The 14,924-nt window shown below is 38.9% G+C and overlaps 1 protein-coding gene across 2 annotated transcripts in view; it reads left to right on the forward strand.

Annotated features, from left to right (window-relative positions):
* St7l (suppression of tumorigenicity 7 like) overlaps window positions 1-14,924 on the forward strand; it is a 64,028-nt gene that overhangs the window by 41,273 nt on the left and 7,831 nt on the right. For both annotated transcript variants that reach the window (XM_021157378.2, XM_029474885.1), the window contains exon 12: window positions 13,286-13,436. In XM_021157378.2, coding sequence (XP_021013037.1) covers window positions 13,286-13,436 — 151 coding nt within the window. The remainder of the gene's footprint in view (window positions 1-13,285; window positions 13,437-14,924) is intronic.

A 14,924-nucleotide genomic window follows, 5' to 3' on the forward strand; every position in this document is an offset into this window, starting at 1 on the left:
CTAGTGTATGCAATGGTGTCAGCGTTTGGAAGCTGATTAAGGGATGGATCCCTGGATATGGCAGTCTTTAAATCCTTTCTTCACAGCTCCAAACATGACTATTATTCTGTGCTTACACTTTACCATGTAAGAGCTTGGGGATTGCTTGCAATAAGGGACAAAGTAAACATAGTAATGAGAGAGTTAGCAGTTAACCAGTTTCAACTAGTTAACACTCTGAGGACAATTTATTTGTGTGCTACTGGAGAAGCCCGTGGGGTTAGAGAGAAGTAGAACATTTGAGAAGGTAGGAATGATGGTGTCAAGGCAGGAGGATCTTGAATTAGAGGCTTGTCTGAGCTGTAAATGGACACCCTGTCCCAAAGCAATATATGGCTGAGGGTATACCTCAGTCATTCGAGTGCCTAGCAGGAATATACTCTTAGGAAAAACTGTGCCTGTGACAGCCCATGCCTGCAATCCTGGTGATTGCCTTGATGAATCAGACCTTTCTTTATTAAACTATAATTTGAAATGCACTGATCACCAATTGAAAGGTCATCCATAGCAACATAGCAAGTTTGAGCGGCCAGTCTGGGATAAAACCTCATCTCAAAAAGCAAATAAATAATAACAATAAAACAAATATAAAATCTTTAATACATTTCTGTGTTCTGGGCACACATCTAAGAATATGACATCTACAGCTTTTAAAAGTTATGTTCCCATATAGCTGTTTTTTTAGAATTATCTTTCCAAGAAAGCAGACCACATCTGAAATTTTCTGTAAGTACAAGAGAAGTTTTAAAAATATATATTTATACATAGAAAGTAAATCCTTTCTGAGTCTGGCATGGTGGTGTATTCCTGTAATCTCAGCACACAGAAGGCAGAGGCAACTGGTTATCTGTTACTTCTAGACAGTCAGAGCTACATGGTAAGACTCAATCTCAAAAAAGTCAAAAACAAAAGAACAAAGTAAAATCCTTGGTGGTTGATCAGAAATTGAATCCTGTATGATGCTCTGAGTTTCATGCAATGAGAAGGTTATACCTCTTTAGTTTGTATTTTGTTGGCTAAATATATATTAGCAGCATATATAAAACAAACAAGGCAAAGAAGCATGGAGTTGAGATTCTGGGAAGTGGTGTTGAATTCTGCTGTCCAAATTTACAGCACAGTGAGATGGTTGCCTTTCCCTTATAGTGCCGTGTGGCCTAAGTGGGAGCGGCAGGCTATGGAATCTTATCGTTGGCACTGTAGGGTGATGTAGAAAGGAATTTTCCAAGTTTGCTCCAGCATGCCCTCCATAGCCTCCCTTCCCCTTCTCTACTCCCAAGAATGGTAAGTATTATGTCTTGTTTGTTTGTTTTTAATACACACAGCAGCTCTGTTTACCTTCTCTCTGGGAATTGGGCTCAGTCTCCTCAGCGCACGCTCACAGACTGCACCCAGCCTGCCTGTCTGATCTCACAGACTGCACCCAGCCTGCCTGTCTGATCTTATAGAATGTGCACTGAGAACACTTAATTGCAGAGATAAATTGGTTCTTTGTGTGCATGACTGATCAAGAGCCAAGCACCTTAATTTTAGATGTCTTCAGAGAGATTTTTCTTTAACCTCTGCCTTTAAGAGGAAGATTATAAAGCATTATCATTACTTCAGGTCAGAATTATATTGCTTTTGGTCAAAAGCTGTTGTAAGATTTACAAACTAATAGAAAAGAGTAATCTAAGGATAAATTATAAAGATCAAAGCAGTTAAAAATTAAAGTGAATTTTAGTGTAATGGTTTTAGACTTTTAAAGAAACCATCCATGCAGAAAGGCCCTGGGTTCGATCCCCAAGCACTGAAAAGAGGGGGAGAGGGACAGAGAGCAAGCGCCTGACCATGCGTCATCATGCCTGTAATTATAGCTTTCAGAGTGGCTGTAACTTTGATATGTGTAGTGAAAAGTAAGGAACTAGAGATCTATAGAAACTAGATTGGTGTCAGGCATTTCTCTCATTCCCTACACGACAGCCGGGTTATTCTGAGGTCATACAGGAAAGCCACACCCACATACTGGATGTTGGCTTTGGCTCCTGTCCAGCTATATTTTATTTGTTGATAATTCCCAAATCGATATCTTTTAATGCTGTTTTGCTTCTCATTTTCAGACTTGAATTTTTCATCCTATAGAAGTATTTCAGATATTAGGTTTCAAACTAAACTTTTAAAATGTATTTTAAAGTATTTTTTTCTTCTTATTTCTTCATTTTGATTTATGGCTTCATTATCCCTTTCATTCATTCTTTCTCTTTTGTGATGATAATGATGATGGTGGATATACAGTATGTACCTATACTAGGCTAGCTTTAAACTCACAACAGTGTCCTAACCTCAGCCTCCTCAGAGTGTATAGAATGCCCCCATGCCTGGTTTCCCTACATTAACTTTTCCCTCTGTCCTTTCTGAAGGACTAGCATAGTATAACCTTTAAAAAATCTTCAGATCTAGGCTCTCACCAGCTAGTGTGCACTTTACTTCTGCTTTTAAAAAGCTCTCGGGAGGCAGGGGCAAGCAGATCTCTGAGTTCCAGGCCAGCCTGGTATACAAAGTGAATTCCAGGACTGCCAGGACTATACAGAGAAACCTTGTCTTGAAAAAAAGAAGGAAAAAGAAGAAAGAAAGAAAGAAAGAAAGAAAGAAAGAAAGAAAGAAAGAAAGAAAGGAAGGAAGAAAGGAAGAAAGAAAAGAAGAAAGGAAGCTAGTTAGCTATTACTGAAGCAAAGGTTGTTTTTTTTTTTTAATGTCAAGTATTTCAGAAGTTTCTAAAATAAAAACAAAAAGTTCATTATTTAGCTAACTTTACTTTTCTGGAATTAACCATTATTTCTGCTTATTGTATATTATCAGACATTTATATTCCTATCCTCTCCCCACCCCATCTCCACTCCCGACACAGGATCTCACTATGTAGTTTAAGCTGGCCTTGAATATGCTAAAGAGTCTAAGGTTAGCCCTAGACTCATGGATTTCCTGCCCCAGCTTCCCAAAGGCAGTGAGTGTATTTCACACAATTGCCCAGGATTTTCTTTGAATTTCTAAACTTAGAGAAGTAATCTAAAACATCACCATTTCTTTCTTTTCTAAAAAATTATTTATTTATCTTATGTATATGAGTACACTGCCCCTGTCTTCAGACACACAGGAAGAGGGCATCAGATCCCATTACAGATGGTTGTGAGACACCATGTGGTTGCTGGGAATTAAACTCAGGACTTCTGGAAGAGCAGTCAGTGCTCTCAACTGCTGAGCCATCTCTCCCGCCCAGTTATCACCATTTCTTGTGTGGGTGGCTAGTCAGATTCCCCACTGATCATCTTGCTATTAGCCCTTCTTTACCGTATTGCCAGTTTTCTACCCAACTAGCAAATCTCACTTTACTTTAAGACTTGTGTGCATTCCCTGTTGTTCATGGGGTGAGAACCGACCCTTTAGTATTACAGTGATGGAGGCTCTTCACAGTTTGATTCCAGTATCCAGCCTCCCTACCACCTGCTTTGATTCTTATCCCATGTCCTGCTCCTGGAGGGCTGTGTCTTACATCTCCCTACCATTGCACATATATTCAGTGTCTCCTCCATCTGCCATTCTCTAAGCTCTCAGCCACACACTATCTTATTTTTAAAGGAGTCTTTATTAGTTTGCTAAGCTGAAGCCTGTGTTGTGGTTTAAATGTGAAATAATCTCCACAGGCCTGTGTATTTAAATGTGAGCACTTGGTCCCAGCTGGGGGTACTGTATTGGGAGGTTACTGAGCATTTTGGACATGGGGTCTTGATGGCAATATAGGACTTGAGGGTTCTAGGCTGGCTTTGTCTTCAGCTCAAGCTCCCTCCTTCTGTTCTGAGATGTAGCAAGCCATATCTCAATCTCTTGCTTCAACTGGACCAGCCATATCAGCCACTCTGCCTTCCCTACAGTAATAGATTATAGACGTCATACTGAGAGTCAAAAGTATACCCCCTCCATTAAACTGCTTCTTTCAAGTATTTGGTCATGGTGATATGAACTAATAAAGAAAATTGAAGATGCCAGCAATGAATTGTTGCTGTGGTAACCCTGAGCACGTGCTTACAGTTGGTCTGTAGAAAGAATGTGGAAAGCTGGAGCTGTGGACTAGAGATGTTTTACAATGCCGTGAGTGGAGCTTAGTGGCCCGTTCTGGTAGGAGCTCTGAAGATTAGAGTATCTGGACATGCAGACAAGAAAGGCTACATACACTCATGAACTCTCAGCGGGGAATAAGGACTATTGAAACTAAAAGACTAGTCATGTTACATTTCTGGCAATATATCTGCCTACCATCTGCCCATGTCCTGAAATTTTGAGTGAGACTGAGTTAAGTAATAGACTAAGGCTGACAAAATGGCTCACTGGGTAAAAACACTAGGTGTCAGATATGATGACCTGAATTTAATCCCCAGAACACACATGGTAGAAAGAGAACTAATTTCTACAAATTATCCTCTGACTTCCACTCAAGTGCTTGCACACACGCACCGCGCGCGCACGAGCGCGCGCACACACATACATAAACACATACAAATAAAAATAACAAATGTTTTTTTAAGTACTGGACTAATTTGTTTGATGGAGGACATTTTAAGACAGCATTAACAGTTAGGCTGTAACATACTGCTTCTTCCAGAGTCACAGTGAAGAAAGCAGAGAGTAGAACAGAAAAGTATGAAAAACTATGCATTTTGGGTAGGAAAGGAGCTTGAACTTAAAGTTGCAGACAAGACCTTAAAGTTAGGATAAAGTGTCCACTGTAATTGTTAAAGAAATTAGCACCTTAAAAAAAGGCTTTACATTTTGTATTGGGCAAGACCCTACACATTAATGTGTCTAGGGTGTGGACTGGAGATGAGACAGGGTTTCTCTTTGTAGCTCTGGCTGTTCTGGAACTCACTCTGTAGACCAGGCTGGACCTCAAACTCAGAGATCTCGCCTCTTCTGCCTCAAGTGCTAGGATTAAAAGCATGCACCACCACCACCTGGTAACTGGAGACCATTTTGGAAAATAAGAAGGAAGAGTTCCTGAAAAGACAGAGACTTCAGTGTGCTGTGCTGAAAACAGCTGCCTAGGGAAATGTTTCCCCTGGTTCAGCCACACAGATGTGCTGAGGCCTCTGTGGCCATGGTCTAACAGGTTTGACTCCAGGCTGCCTCTCACACTGGCAACAAAACTTGGCATCGTCCCTGTGTTGCTGCTTTTGCAGGCATGCAGGACACAAGAGTGAAGTATGTAACAGGGTTCCAGAGAACCTCCAAAGTTAGGCAATATGGAACAGGGTCAGATCCATAGAGAAGCCCTCAGAACTCAGTGTGTGATGCTGTGGAAGTGAAGTGTAGGTTGCAGAAACATGAGATATCTATCAAAGAATGCTGCAGCACTGGGTGGATTGACCAGGAGACTGGCCACGTGTGCTGCAAATAGTAGGCATGTAGCAGTGTCCACACAAGTGTGTTGGAATTCAGACGATGCTACAATGAACTGTAGGCACTGGAAATGGTACTAACATATTTTGTACTTACTATGGGGTGTCAGTCCTGCTTTCATCTGGTTTTTCTTTGTTATCCTCCTATCCTGAATAAGACTGTTTCATCTGTGCCATTGTTTATTGGAAGTCTGTAAATTGTTTTTGTTTTTTTATAGCCTCATATTTAAAACATAGTCTTGAGTCTTAAAGCAGATTTGGGGCTTTTGAATAGTGTTAGACTTACAAGACTATGGAGACTTTTGAAATTGGAATGAATGTAGTTTTCATTATGAGATGGCCATGAGCCTGTAGGGGCCAAGGGAGGAATGCTATGTTAGATTGTGAAATAACCTCCTCCCAGGCTTATATGCTTGAACATTTGTTCCCTTGCTAGTGACACTATTTGGGAAGTTACGGAACCTTCTGAACATGAGATGAGGCCTAACTGGCAGACATGGTGTGTCTGGCTGGAACCCTCTTCTTCCCAGCCCTTCAATGGAGCAAACCACATCATCATGTCTCCCGTTATGGACCCTGATGGTTCAGCCATAACGTCCTCTCTTCCATGGTGGACTGTATCCCCAAATCATGAGCCGCAGTAAACCTCTGCTCCCTTAGGCTGCTTCTGTCAGGGTTTTGGTCAGAGTAGCATAAACTAATGAATAGAATATGGCGCTCCTTTAGCACCCTAGTCATATTTTGGCAGAGGGGCCTGTTTTTAATGCTTCTATTCCCTGTTGGTAAGAAGAGGTCCTCTTGGGGATTAGAGAGAAGGATCAGCAGCTAAGAGCACTTGTTGCTCTTGCAGAAGACCTGCTGTGGTTCCCACATGTATATGGCGACTCACAACCATCCATAACTTTAGTTTCAGAGATCTTTCTTCTGCCCTCTGAAGGTACCAATTATGTTTGTGGTACACAGATATACATGCAGACAAAACACACACAAAACAAATAAATATTAAGGAAAAAAAACAGCTCTCATACACTGCAGAAAACTATCTTAAAAATAAAATAGCCTTTTGTCTTAGCCTTTATCTCATGTCAGTGCTCTACCTAGTATATAGCACTTAATAAATATTGGTAAATAGATTATGTTATGTTTTAAAAATTTAGACATCAGTCTGGGTGGTGGTGCACAACTTTAGGCCCAGCACTCAGGAGGCAGAGTCAGGCAGAACTCTGAATAAGAGAACAGCCAGGGCTACACCAAGAAACTGTCTTGAAAACCAAAAACAATACATACGGGGGGTGGGATGTGTGTGTGTGTATATATATATATATATATATATATATATATATATATATATATATATACACACACATATTATATTAACATTAACATTTTAAGCCATTTCCTTAAATTTTTACAAGCTTTAGTTAATAATATATTTTAACTTTAAGGCCATTAGTATAATTTTAGTATGATGTTATTTCTTCACATATTATTAAATTGTTCAATTTTAATGCATAATTACATATTAATTAAGATGTTGGTTCTGTATAGAGGGCAGAGAGAGAGATATGTAAGATTCTTGTATGAAGCAGGGTGATGGTGATACATACATGGAGACAGGAGCAGATCTCTGAGTTTGAGGCCAACCTGGTGTACATCTAAGACAATCGGGGCTGCACAGAGAAACCCTGTCTCAGAAAGGGGTGGGGGGTGTTACTCTATGAATTAAGAAGTAAGTTGCACAACAGTTTGATCCAACAGATAGTATAGTAAGTACATACAGGAACTGGGAGCACAGCTCACTTACCATGTGCTTATTAACATGTGCACGGTCCTGTGTTTGGTCTCCAGCATCACAATGAAACATGTTCTATGCATGAAAAAGAATCTAGGTGGAGAAATAATTACCTTTATATTTTCTTTTATTCTTCAAACATGAAACTTTTTTTTATTACATAGCTCTGTTAATATCTGTGGTTTTATATATAACGTGTACTTTTCTAAGCAGAAAGAGACTGAAATAAAACCATCTTTCAGTTTTTTACCTTATTCTCCTTATAAAAGTAAAGTCTAGGTAGCAGAGTGGCGTGTGCTTTCTTTCTTTCTTTCTTTCTTTCTTTCTTTCTTTCTTTCTTTCTTTCTTTCTTTCTTTCTTTCTGGTTGTTTGTTTTGGTTTTGTTTCTCTGGAGTTAGAAAATACCTTTGACAGGGCTGAGGTGATAATTCATTGGGTCAAGTGCTACCTGCACAACCACAGAGACCTGAGTTCTTCTCCCCAGCACCCATGTTAAAGCCAACTGTGGTGGCTTATGTCTGTAACTCCAGCCTGGCAGGGGATGGGGGTTGTCACGTGTAACAGAGACAGACAGGTCTAAGGGGCTCCCTGGCCAGACAATCTAGCCAGAACAGTGAGCTCCAGGTTCAGTGAAAGACCCTGTCTCAAAAAATTAAGTTGATGAGGCCAGTGAGGTGGTCTTGCAGGTAAAAGTGCTTGCTGACGGTGCAAGCTTGACAACCCCAGAGCCCATGGAAAGGTGAAAGGAGAAAACTAACTCCACAAGTCGCTCTCTGACCTCCAGGCATGCATGTGTGCATGTGCACACACAGACTGCTGCTGCTGCCACCACTTAATTATAATAGTAGCTTCAACAATAAATAGCAATTTTGCAAATAGGGAGTGATAGAAGACGCCTAGTATTGGTCTCTAGCCTCCACAGTCCCACACATGTGCACACACACACATGCTCAAACACACATATACAAAATGTCTCTGAGTAAAAACTGAGTTTGAAAATATTTTGTTGTATATATCAGATCACATCAGTTCATTTCAGTTTTAGGTAGTAGAATGTGCTGGATACTGTGGGAAAATAGGAAAAATAGAGTTTCTCTTGTGCGTTAACTTACAGCCTACACTGCATAGCAGAAATTCCTGAACAGCCATTTCTGGAGAGCATAAAATAAGTATTGTAATAGTGTTACATCTTATTTAAGTACATGTTTGCAAGGCCTGGCACACGTTGAGGACATGATCTACATTGTGATGTCTGCCAGGCCCATTAAGTACATTAAAAACAAGATTTATTGATTTTTATTTTATGAGTGTTTTTCCTGTATGGAAATATGTGCATCATATGCAGTCCTGATATCCACAAAGACTAAAGAAACCTTGTATTATCAGGAAGTGAAGTTACAGATGGTTGTGAACTACCATGTGGGTGCTGGGACTCAAACCCTAGGCCTTTGAAAAAGCAGTAACTGCTTTCACACCTGGGCTAACTCTCTAGCACCAGGTACTTTTTTTTTTTTTTTCTTTATATTTTAAGAGCCAAATTTAATTTGGTAGAAACTGAAAAAAATGTTTTGCTTTAAAGTCAAATTGGAAAGGATATTTGGGCCGAGGATTTAGCTCAGCGGTAAGAGTTATTCTGCAACATGCACACACACATGTGCTCTGGGAAAAGTAAAAAGGATTAAAGGATTTTTGCTGGTGGGTATAACATGATAATAAAACATGACCAAAAGGAAAGGTTCAGTGTATCACTTTAATTCTTTGCTTGTTTGGTGACACTGGTTAATGATTCTATGGCTTTGTGTGTGGTAGGCAAGCACCACTGAGCTAAATCCCCAGTCAAGGGAAATTTTTATGAATAATTAACTTGAGCCAATATTGACCCCCCCCAAATCAAACCAAAATACAAATCAACTTTTAAAATATAAATTTCTGAATTATAATTTTCTATTAAGTGTGTCATATTTATTTATGTACTATGCATTGACACTGAGAATAGTTGACAGTGAAAATATAGGTGTATAGTTGCTGTTCAAAAAGTGTTTCCTGGACATATTGAATTGATATAATATTAACCAAACATCTTTGTCTACATATACTCACACTAAATACCTAATGTTGTAAACTTTGTTTAAAGCTTTCACATTCTAAATGAAAAGAGAACTGATTTAAGAATTAAACAGTTCTCCTCTGGAGCTGTGACCTAGCCTTCCGATGCCGTCCCCCGTGATTCCACTGTCTGTGCTTCCTACTGAAGAAGCTCTTAGTGCGCTCGTCAGGAGCATAAGGAGCCGTGTCAGAGGTCAGCCAGTGGGAGTCCATTTTCCCACAGCTGCCTGGTGTGAGTGATCTTTTACTGTGTTTCAAAAAAAAATGGGCCAGGATTAGAGAGGATTAGAAAGAATATTACCCTTCTGAATACAGGCCCAGGGCACTGCGGAGAGAACCCAGCCAGGCAGCAAATGGGCTTTCCCTGACCAGGACACAACCTCTGCCGCATTCCTTTTAAGAAACTGAATGGGAAACGTTAAGTCCCCAAACTGGATTAGTAAATAATCTCATAGTTTGTGACATCTGCTAAAATACATTGATGAGCAGACTGCATTCTTACACCTGAGGAGCCAGAAGCATCAAGAGTCGGAGTAATTAAAGGTGGGCAGGAAGCTCAGTAATTCCTGGAGAAGTGCACTTCATAAACGAAGAAAATATCAGTCTAGATGCATTAGTGCAACAAGGATGTAATATCCATTACTTAAGGCTTAAGATTGGAAATCCTTACAACTTTTTTTAAGAGTCTTTCTAGATCTTATTGCTTATAAGAAAGCTTAAAAATTACAACTTCAACTCTCTATGTTCTTTATAACTTATACACCTTACAATGTGTGAATAAATCTTTTGAGGCACCCTCTTTACACTTTACATTATATCTATATCTATATCTCTCTCTATATATGTATATATAGAGAGAGATATGTAGAATTTGGACTTTGTAATATATCATTTAGTAGCAAATTGCTTATTAGTTCCAAGCCTGTTGGAAAGGAAGGGCATAGACTTCAGTCTTAGAAGGAAATTTAGCTAACTAAATGCTTATGTTTTTTTTTTTAAAGTCTTCCACTTGATATTAGATCTGATGCACCAGAGGCTACTTTATTTCTTTCTTAATGAAAGTCATGAACTTGGTTAATGTAATAACTATGGCTATATTGATTTTAGCATCTGCTTTTGTGTTTCTGGTTTTTGACATGCTGAAGATTAAGCTCAGAGCCTTGAATATGCCAAGCAAGCTCTTCACCACTGAGCTGAACCCAAGCCCCACACTTTTGTTATATATTATAAAATTAGAATGTTTCCTTCAAGAGTTTATGATAAGCTGAGCATGGTGGTGCGTATCTATAATCCTAGCCCTTTAGAGGCTGAAACAGAAGGTTTACAAGTTTGAAGCTAACCTGGGCTACATAGTAAGACACCATCTATGAATGGATGAGTGGATGGATGGAATGAGATAAAATTTGCTTCCATATGTGAAAAAGAATTTATAGTGGGCCCTTCACCCGTGTCTTACATATGTGATGCTGTGTGCTGTCTGGTACAATACCTGTGGTTTAAATGTCTCCTATTCCCACAGCTGCTCACCCCCAGCAACGTGATTATCCATATCCTGATCATCTTTAAATATCAACTCCATCAATGTATAGTTATTGTATATCTCAACATTACTACATCAAAGTGTTTACCCAAGTGAAATAGACACATGTACATCAAAGCTTTTATATAAATATTTAGCATTATCATTTGCTTTTGTTTCTTGCTTGCTTTTTCTGATATGTGTTTTCTTTTTGAGACACATTCTCATATATGCCACTTGGCCTTGAACTCATAGTGTAGTCAAGGATAAACTTGGACTCTAATCCTTTGGCCTCCACCTCCTGAATATTAGGATTACAGGTCCACACCATCGTATTTAGTGTTTGCTAGATATGAAACCTAAGGCTTCATGCATGCTAGATAAGCACTCTACCAACTGATTTACGTACCCAGGCCAGTATTGTTTGTTTGTTTGTTTCTTTCTTTCTTTCTTTTTTAGTTTCCTATGTTCTGTCTTTATTTTTATTTAATATACAGGTAAACTCATTGATATCTATTAGGATATTATTATTTTTTTCTTGAAAATAAAATTTTATTAGTCATAAATCATTAGTAAATAGTACTGTAAGTAATAATAGCTATAAAAATTTTGCCTTCAAGCTACAATGTAAGTTTTTCTTGATTTAAAGCATTTGTTACAGTACTCTAATTCTTTTTTTCATTTTTTATTATTAGATATTTTCTTTATTTGCATTTCAGATTTTATCTCGTTTTCTCATTTCCCCTCCGAAGCCCCCCCCCCATCCCATCCTGCCTCCTTCTGCTCACTAACCCACCCACTCCTGATTCCTTGTCCTGGCATTCCCCTACATTGGGGCATCGAGCCTTCAAAAGACCAAGAGCCTCTCTCATTGATGTCCCACAAGGCCATCCTCTGCTACATATGTGTCTGGAACCTTAAGTCCCTTCATATGTACTCTTTGGTTGGTGGTTTAGTCCCTGGGAGCTCTGAGGGGCAGGGGTACTGGTTGGTTCATATTGTTGTTCCAATCCCAGAAGTGGAAAGGATGCATGTGTAACAGCCAATGACTATATAAGAAGCATGGTGTATTTATGACGGAATGTTACTTTACTCTAAAGTTGTGCTGTGACCTACGTGAACCTCAAAACTGCTAAATGAAAGAAACCAGTCACAAGTTTCCACATATCATATTATATATTATCATAACAATATTAGGATAATATATTTTTCCAACTGTATAAAATGGAAGCGGCAGTTAGGGGGACAGAAATTAGGTTAATGTTTGGCTCAAAATATGGGAGTGAGAATAATCTCAGAGGTTCAGTGTCCCCCAGAGGTAAATGAGAGCGTATTAAGTTGACTATGGTGATGGATGCCCATGGTTTGTTTTGGTTTTTTTGTTTTTTGGTTTTTTTGAGACAGGGTTTCTCTGTGTAGCCCTGGCTGTCCTGGAACTCACTTTGTAGACCAGGCTGGCCTCGAACTCAGAAATCTGCCTGTCTCTGCCTCCCGAGTGCTGGGATTAAAGGCGTCCGCTACCACGCCCAGCTTCGTGTTTTTTAATATTAAAAAAAGGACATTAAATTCTGTATTTCAGATAATCTAATTCTATGCTATATGAATTAGATATCAACAAAACTGTCTTAAAACCTTGATAAAATTAGTATTTCCACCCACATATTAATTGCTTATCCTTTTATAAGGTCCCAAACTCAGTCTGATGGTAATTATTTCCTTAAGAAACCTGTTTTTCGGGCTGGAAAGATGGCTCAGAGGTTAAGAGCACTGATTGCCTTTCCAGAGGTCCTGAGTTCAATTCCTAGCAACCACATGGTGGCTCACCGCCATCTGTAATGGGATCTTATGCCTTCTTTTGGTGTGTCTGAAGACAGCTACAGTGTACTCATATACATAAAATAAAATAAATCTTTTAAAAAAAAGAAACCTGTTTTTCATATTATTGTATGAGTTTGGTTTTTTTAGTGTTTGAGTATACTGTATTTGGTGAATATTAATTGATTCCCTTACAATTAAGTGTCCCACCATAAAATGGGAATAAGAGAAAACAGAATTGATGACACACAGTATTTTCAAGAAACTGTCTTGTGTGATTTTATACTTAATTGTTTCTTCAAAAGTATCTGCTCTCACATTATCTCTCAGTTTTACTTTCTGTTTGTGTTTGCAAGGTTACATAAGCTGTTTGTTACTTTGTTTTTACCTGTAGCACAATTCTTACTTAGAAGATTTGCAGGTATTACAAGTACTTTAAACAGATCTTTAGTTGGAACTGCATGTCATTTTATCAAGTTGAATGTTTATGTGTTTAAACCAAGTTGTAACATTTGAGTAAATGTTTTGTTTATGTTTCCCCTTAACACAATTTTAATTTCTTGGCATGGATGTGTTGTTTTTCAGTACTTACTAGAGATGAAAAGTTTAATCTTACCTCCAGAACACATTCTGAAGCGAGGAGATAGCGAAGCGATTGCCTATGCTTTCTTTCATCTACAGCACTGGAAACGAATAGAAGGTGCTCTGAATCTCCTGCAGTGTACATGGGAAGGCAGTAAGTATTCCTTGCCACATGTCATGCTGACCTCTGTCTTAATACTCATTGTATCCATATGCAATCTTTTAAAATGAGATTGTGTGGCTTCCAATGATCTTTGTGGGATTATATTTTGTAGATGAAATAAATTAATGTATATTGATGTTATACTTAGGAAAAGCAGAATAAAGAGCTGTATAAGTATTTGCTACGTTGAAGTTTGTAATGAGAAAAATGAAAATGTATTCCTTTTAGTTTATAAGCTTTTAAAATGTGTTTATGTTTGTTATTGTTTGCGGGTAGTTGTTTGGTTGGATTGGTTTGGTTTCTTTTTGTGATGAGGTGGGGGAGGTTGAAACTAAAGCCTTAATTCTACTGACGGCACATGCTGTATCACAGTATCACTGAGCTGTGCACGCAGTCCTGTTCTAATACAAAGAAAGAAAAGACATGTGGTTATGGAACAGGAGTGATGGCATGGAGCATTTGTTGCTCCTAGAGAGGACCTGGTTTGGTTCCCAGCATCTGCTCTAAGTCCAGTTCTAGGGAATCCATTGCCCTCTCCCAGTCTCCAGTGACACTAGACACACACTGATGTGCACATATTCATGTAGGCAAAGCATTCATGCACATACAATATTTTAAAAGATAAAAATTGAAAACTGGTCTGGTTTTGTTTTCATAAGTGAATAACATGAATTATTTTTCTAATAACTGATAGCAACTGTCCTGGTTTGTTTTCTGTCACTGTGATAAACACGATAGCAACTTGAGCAGGAAAGGTTTCTTTCACCTTACAGCATACAGTTCATCATTGCCGAAAGCCAAAGCAGAAACTCAAGGCGAGAGCTTCATGCAGAAACCATAGAAAAAGGAACATTTTATTGGGTTGCTTCCTCTGACTTGCTCAGCTTGCTTTATCACACAGCAGAGAGCCACCTACCCAGGAGTGACACCACTCACAGTGGGCTAGGCCCTCCTATGTCAGTCAGCAATGTGACAGTGTCTTATAGACATGCCCGCCAGCCAGTGTGATGGAAGCAATTCCTCAATTGAGGTTTCCTCTTCTCAAATGACTCTGGTCTGTGTCAAGTTGACAATAAAAACTAGCTAGTTTAGCAACTCTATTCATTCTCTCTCCCCACCTCCCTCAGTGTCTCATGTGGTTCAGATAGGCTTTGAGTTTATTATTGTGAAGCGGAGAATGATCTTACATTTCTGACTCCTGCTTCCGCTTCCCAAGTACTAGAACTGTAAGCCTGTACTCGCATACCCGGCTTTAGTGTGTAATTGTGGTAAAATATTCATTACATAAAGTTTTCCACTGTAGCTGTTGTGTGTCCAGTGCTCTGGGTTCTAACTAATGGCTGTAGGTACTTCAGACTTTACTTGTTTTATCTTACATAATATTGACAATGCCCATATGTGTTGTAGTATGCGGCAGTAGTTAATTTTTTGTTCAGGTTTTGTTGTTTTTGAGATAGACTCTTTCTTTTTTTTTTTTTT

Source organism: Mus caroli, chromosome 3 (genome assembly GCF_900094665.2).
Source record: "Mus caroli chromosome 3, CAROLI_EIJ_v1.1, whole genome shotgun sequence".
Classification (NCBI taxonomy): Eukaryota; Metazoa; Chordata; class Mammalia; order Rodentia; family Muridae; genus Mus; species Mus caroli.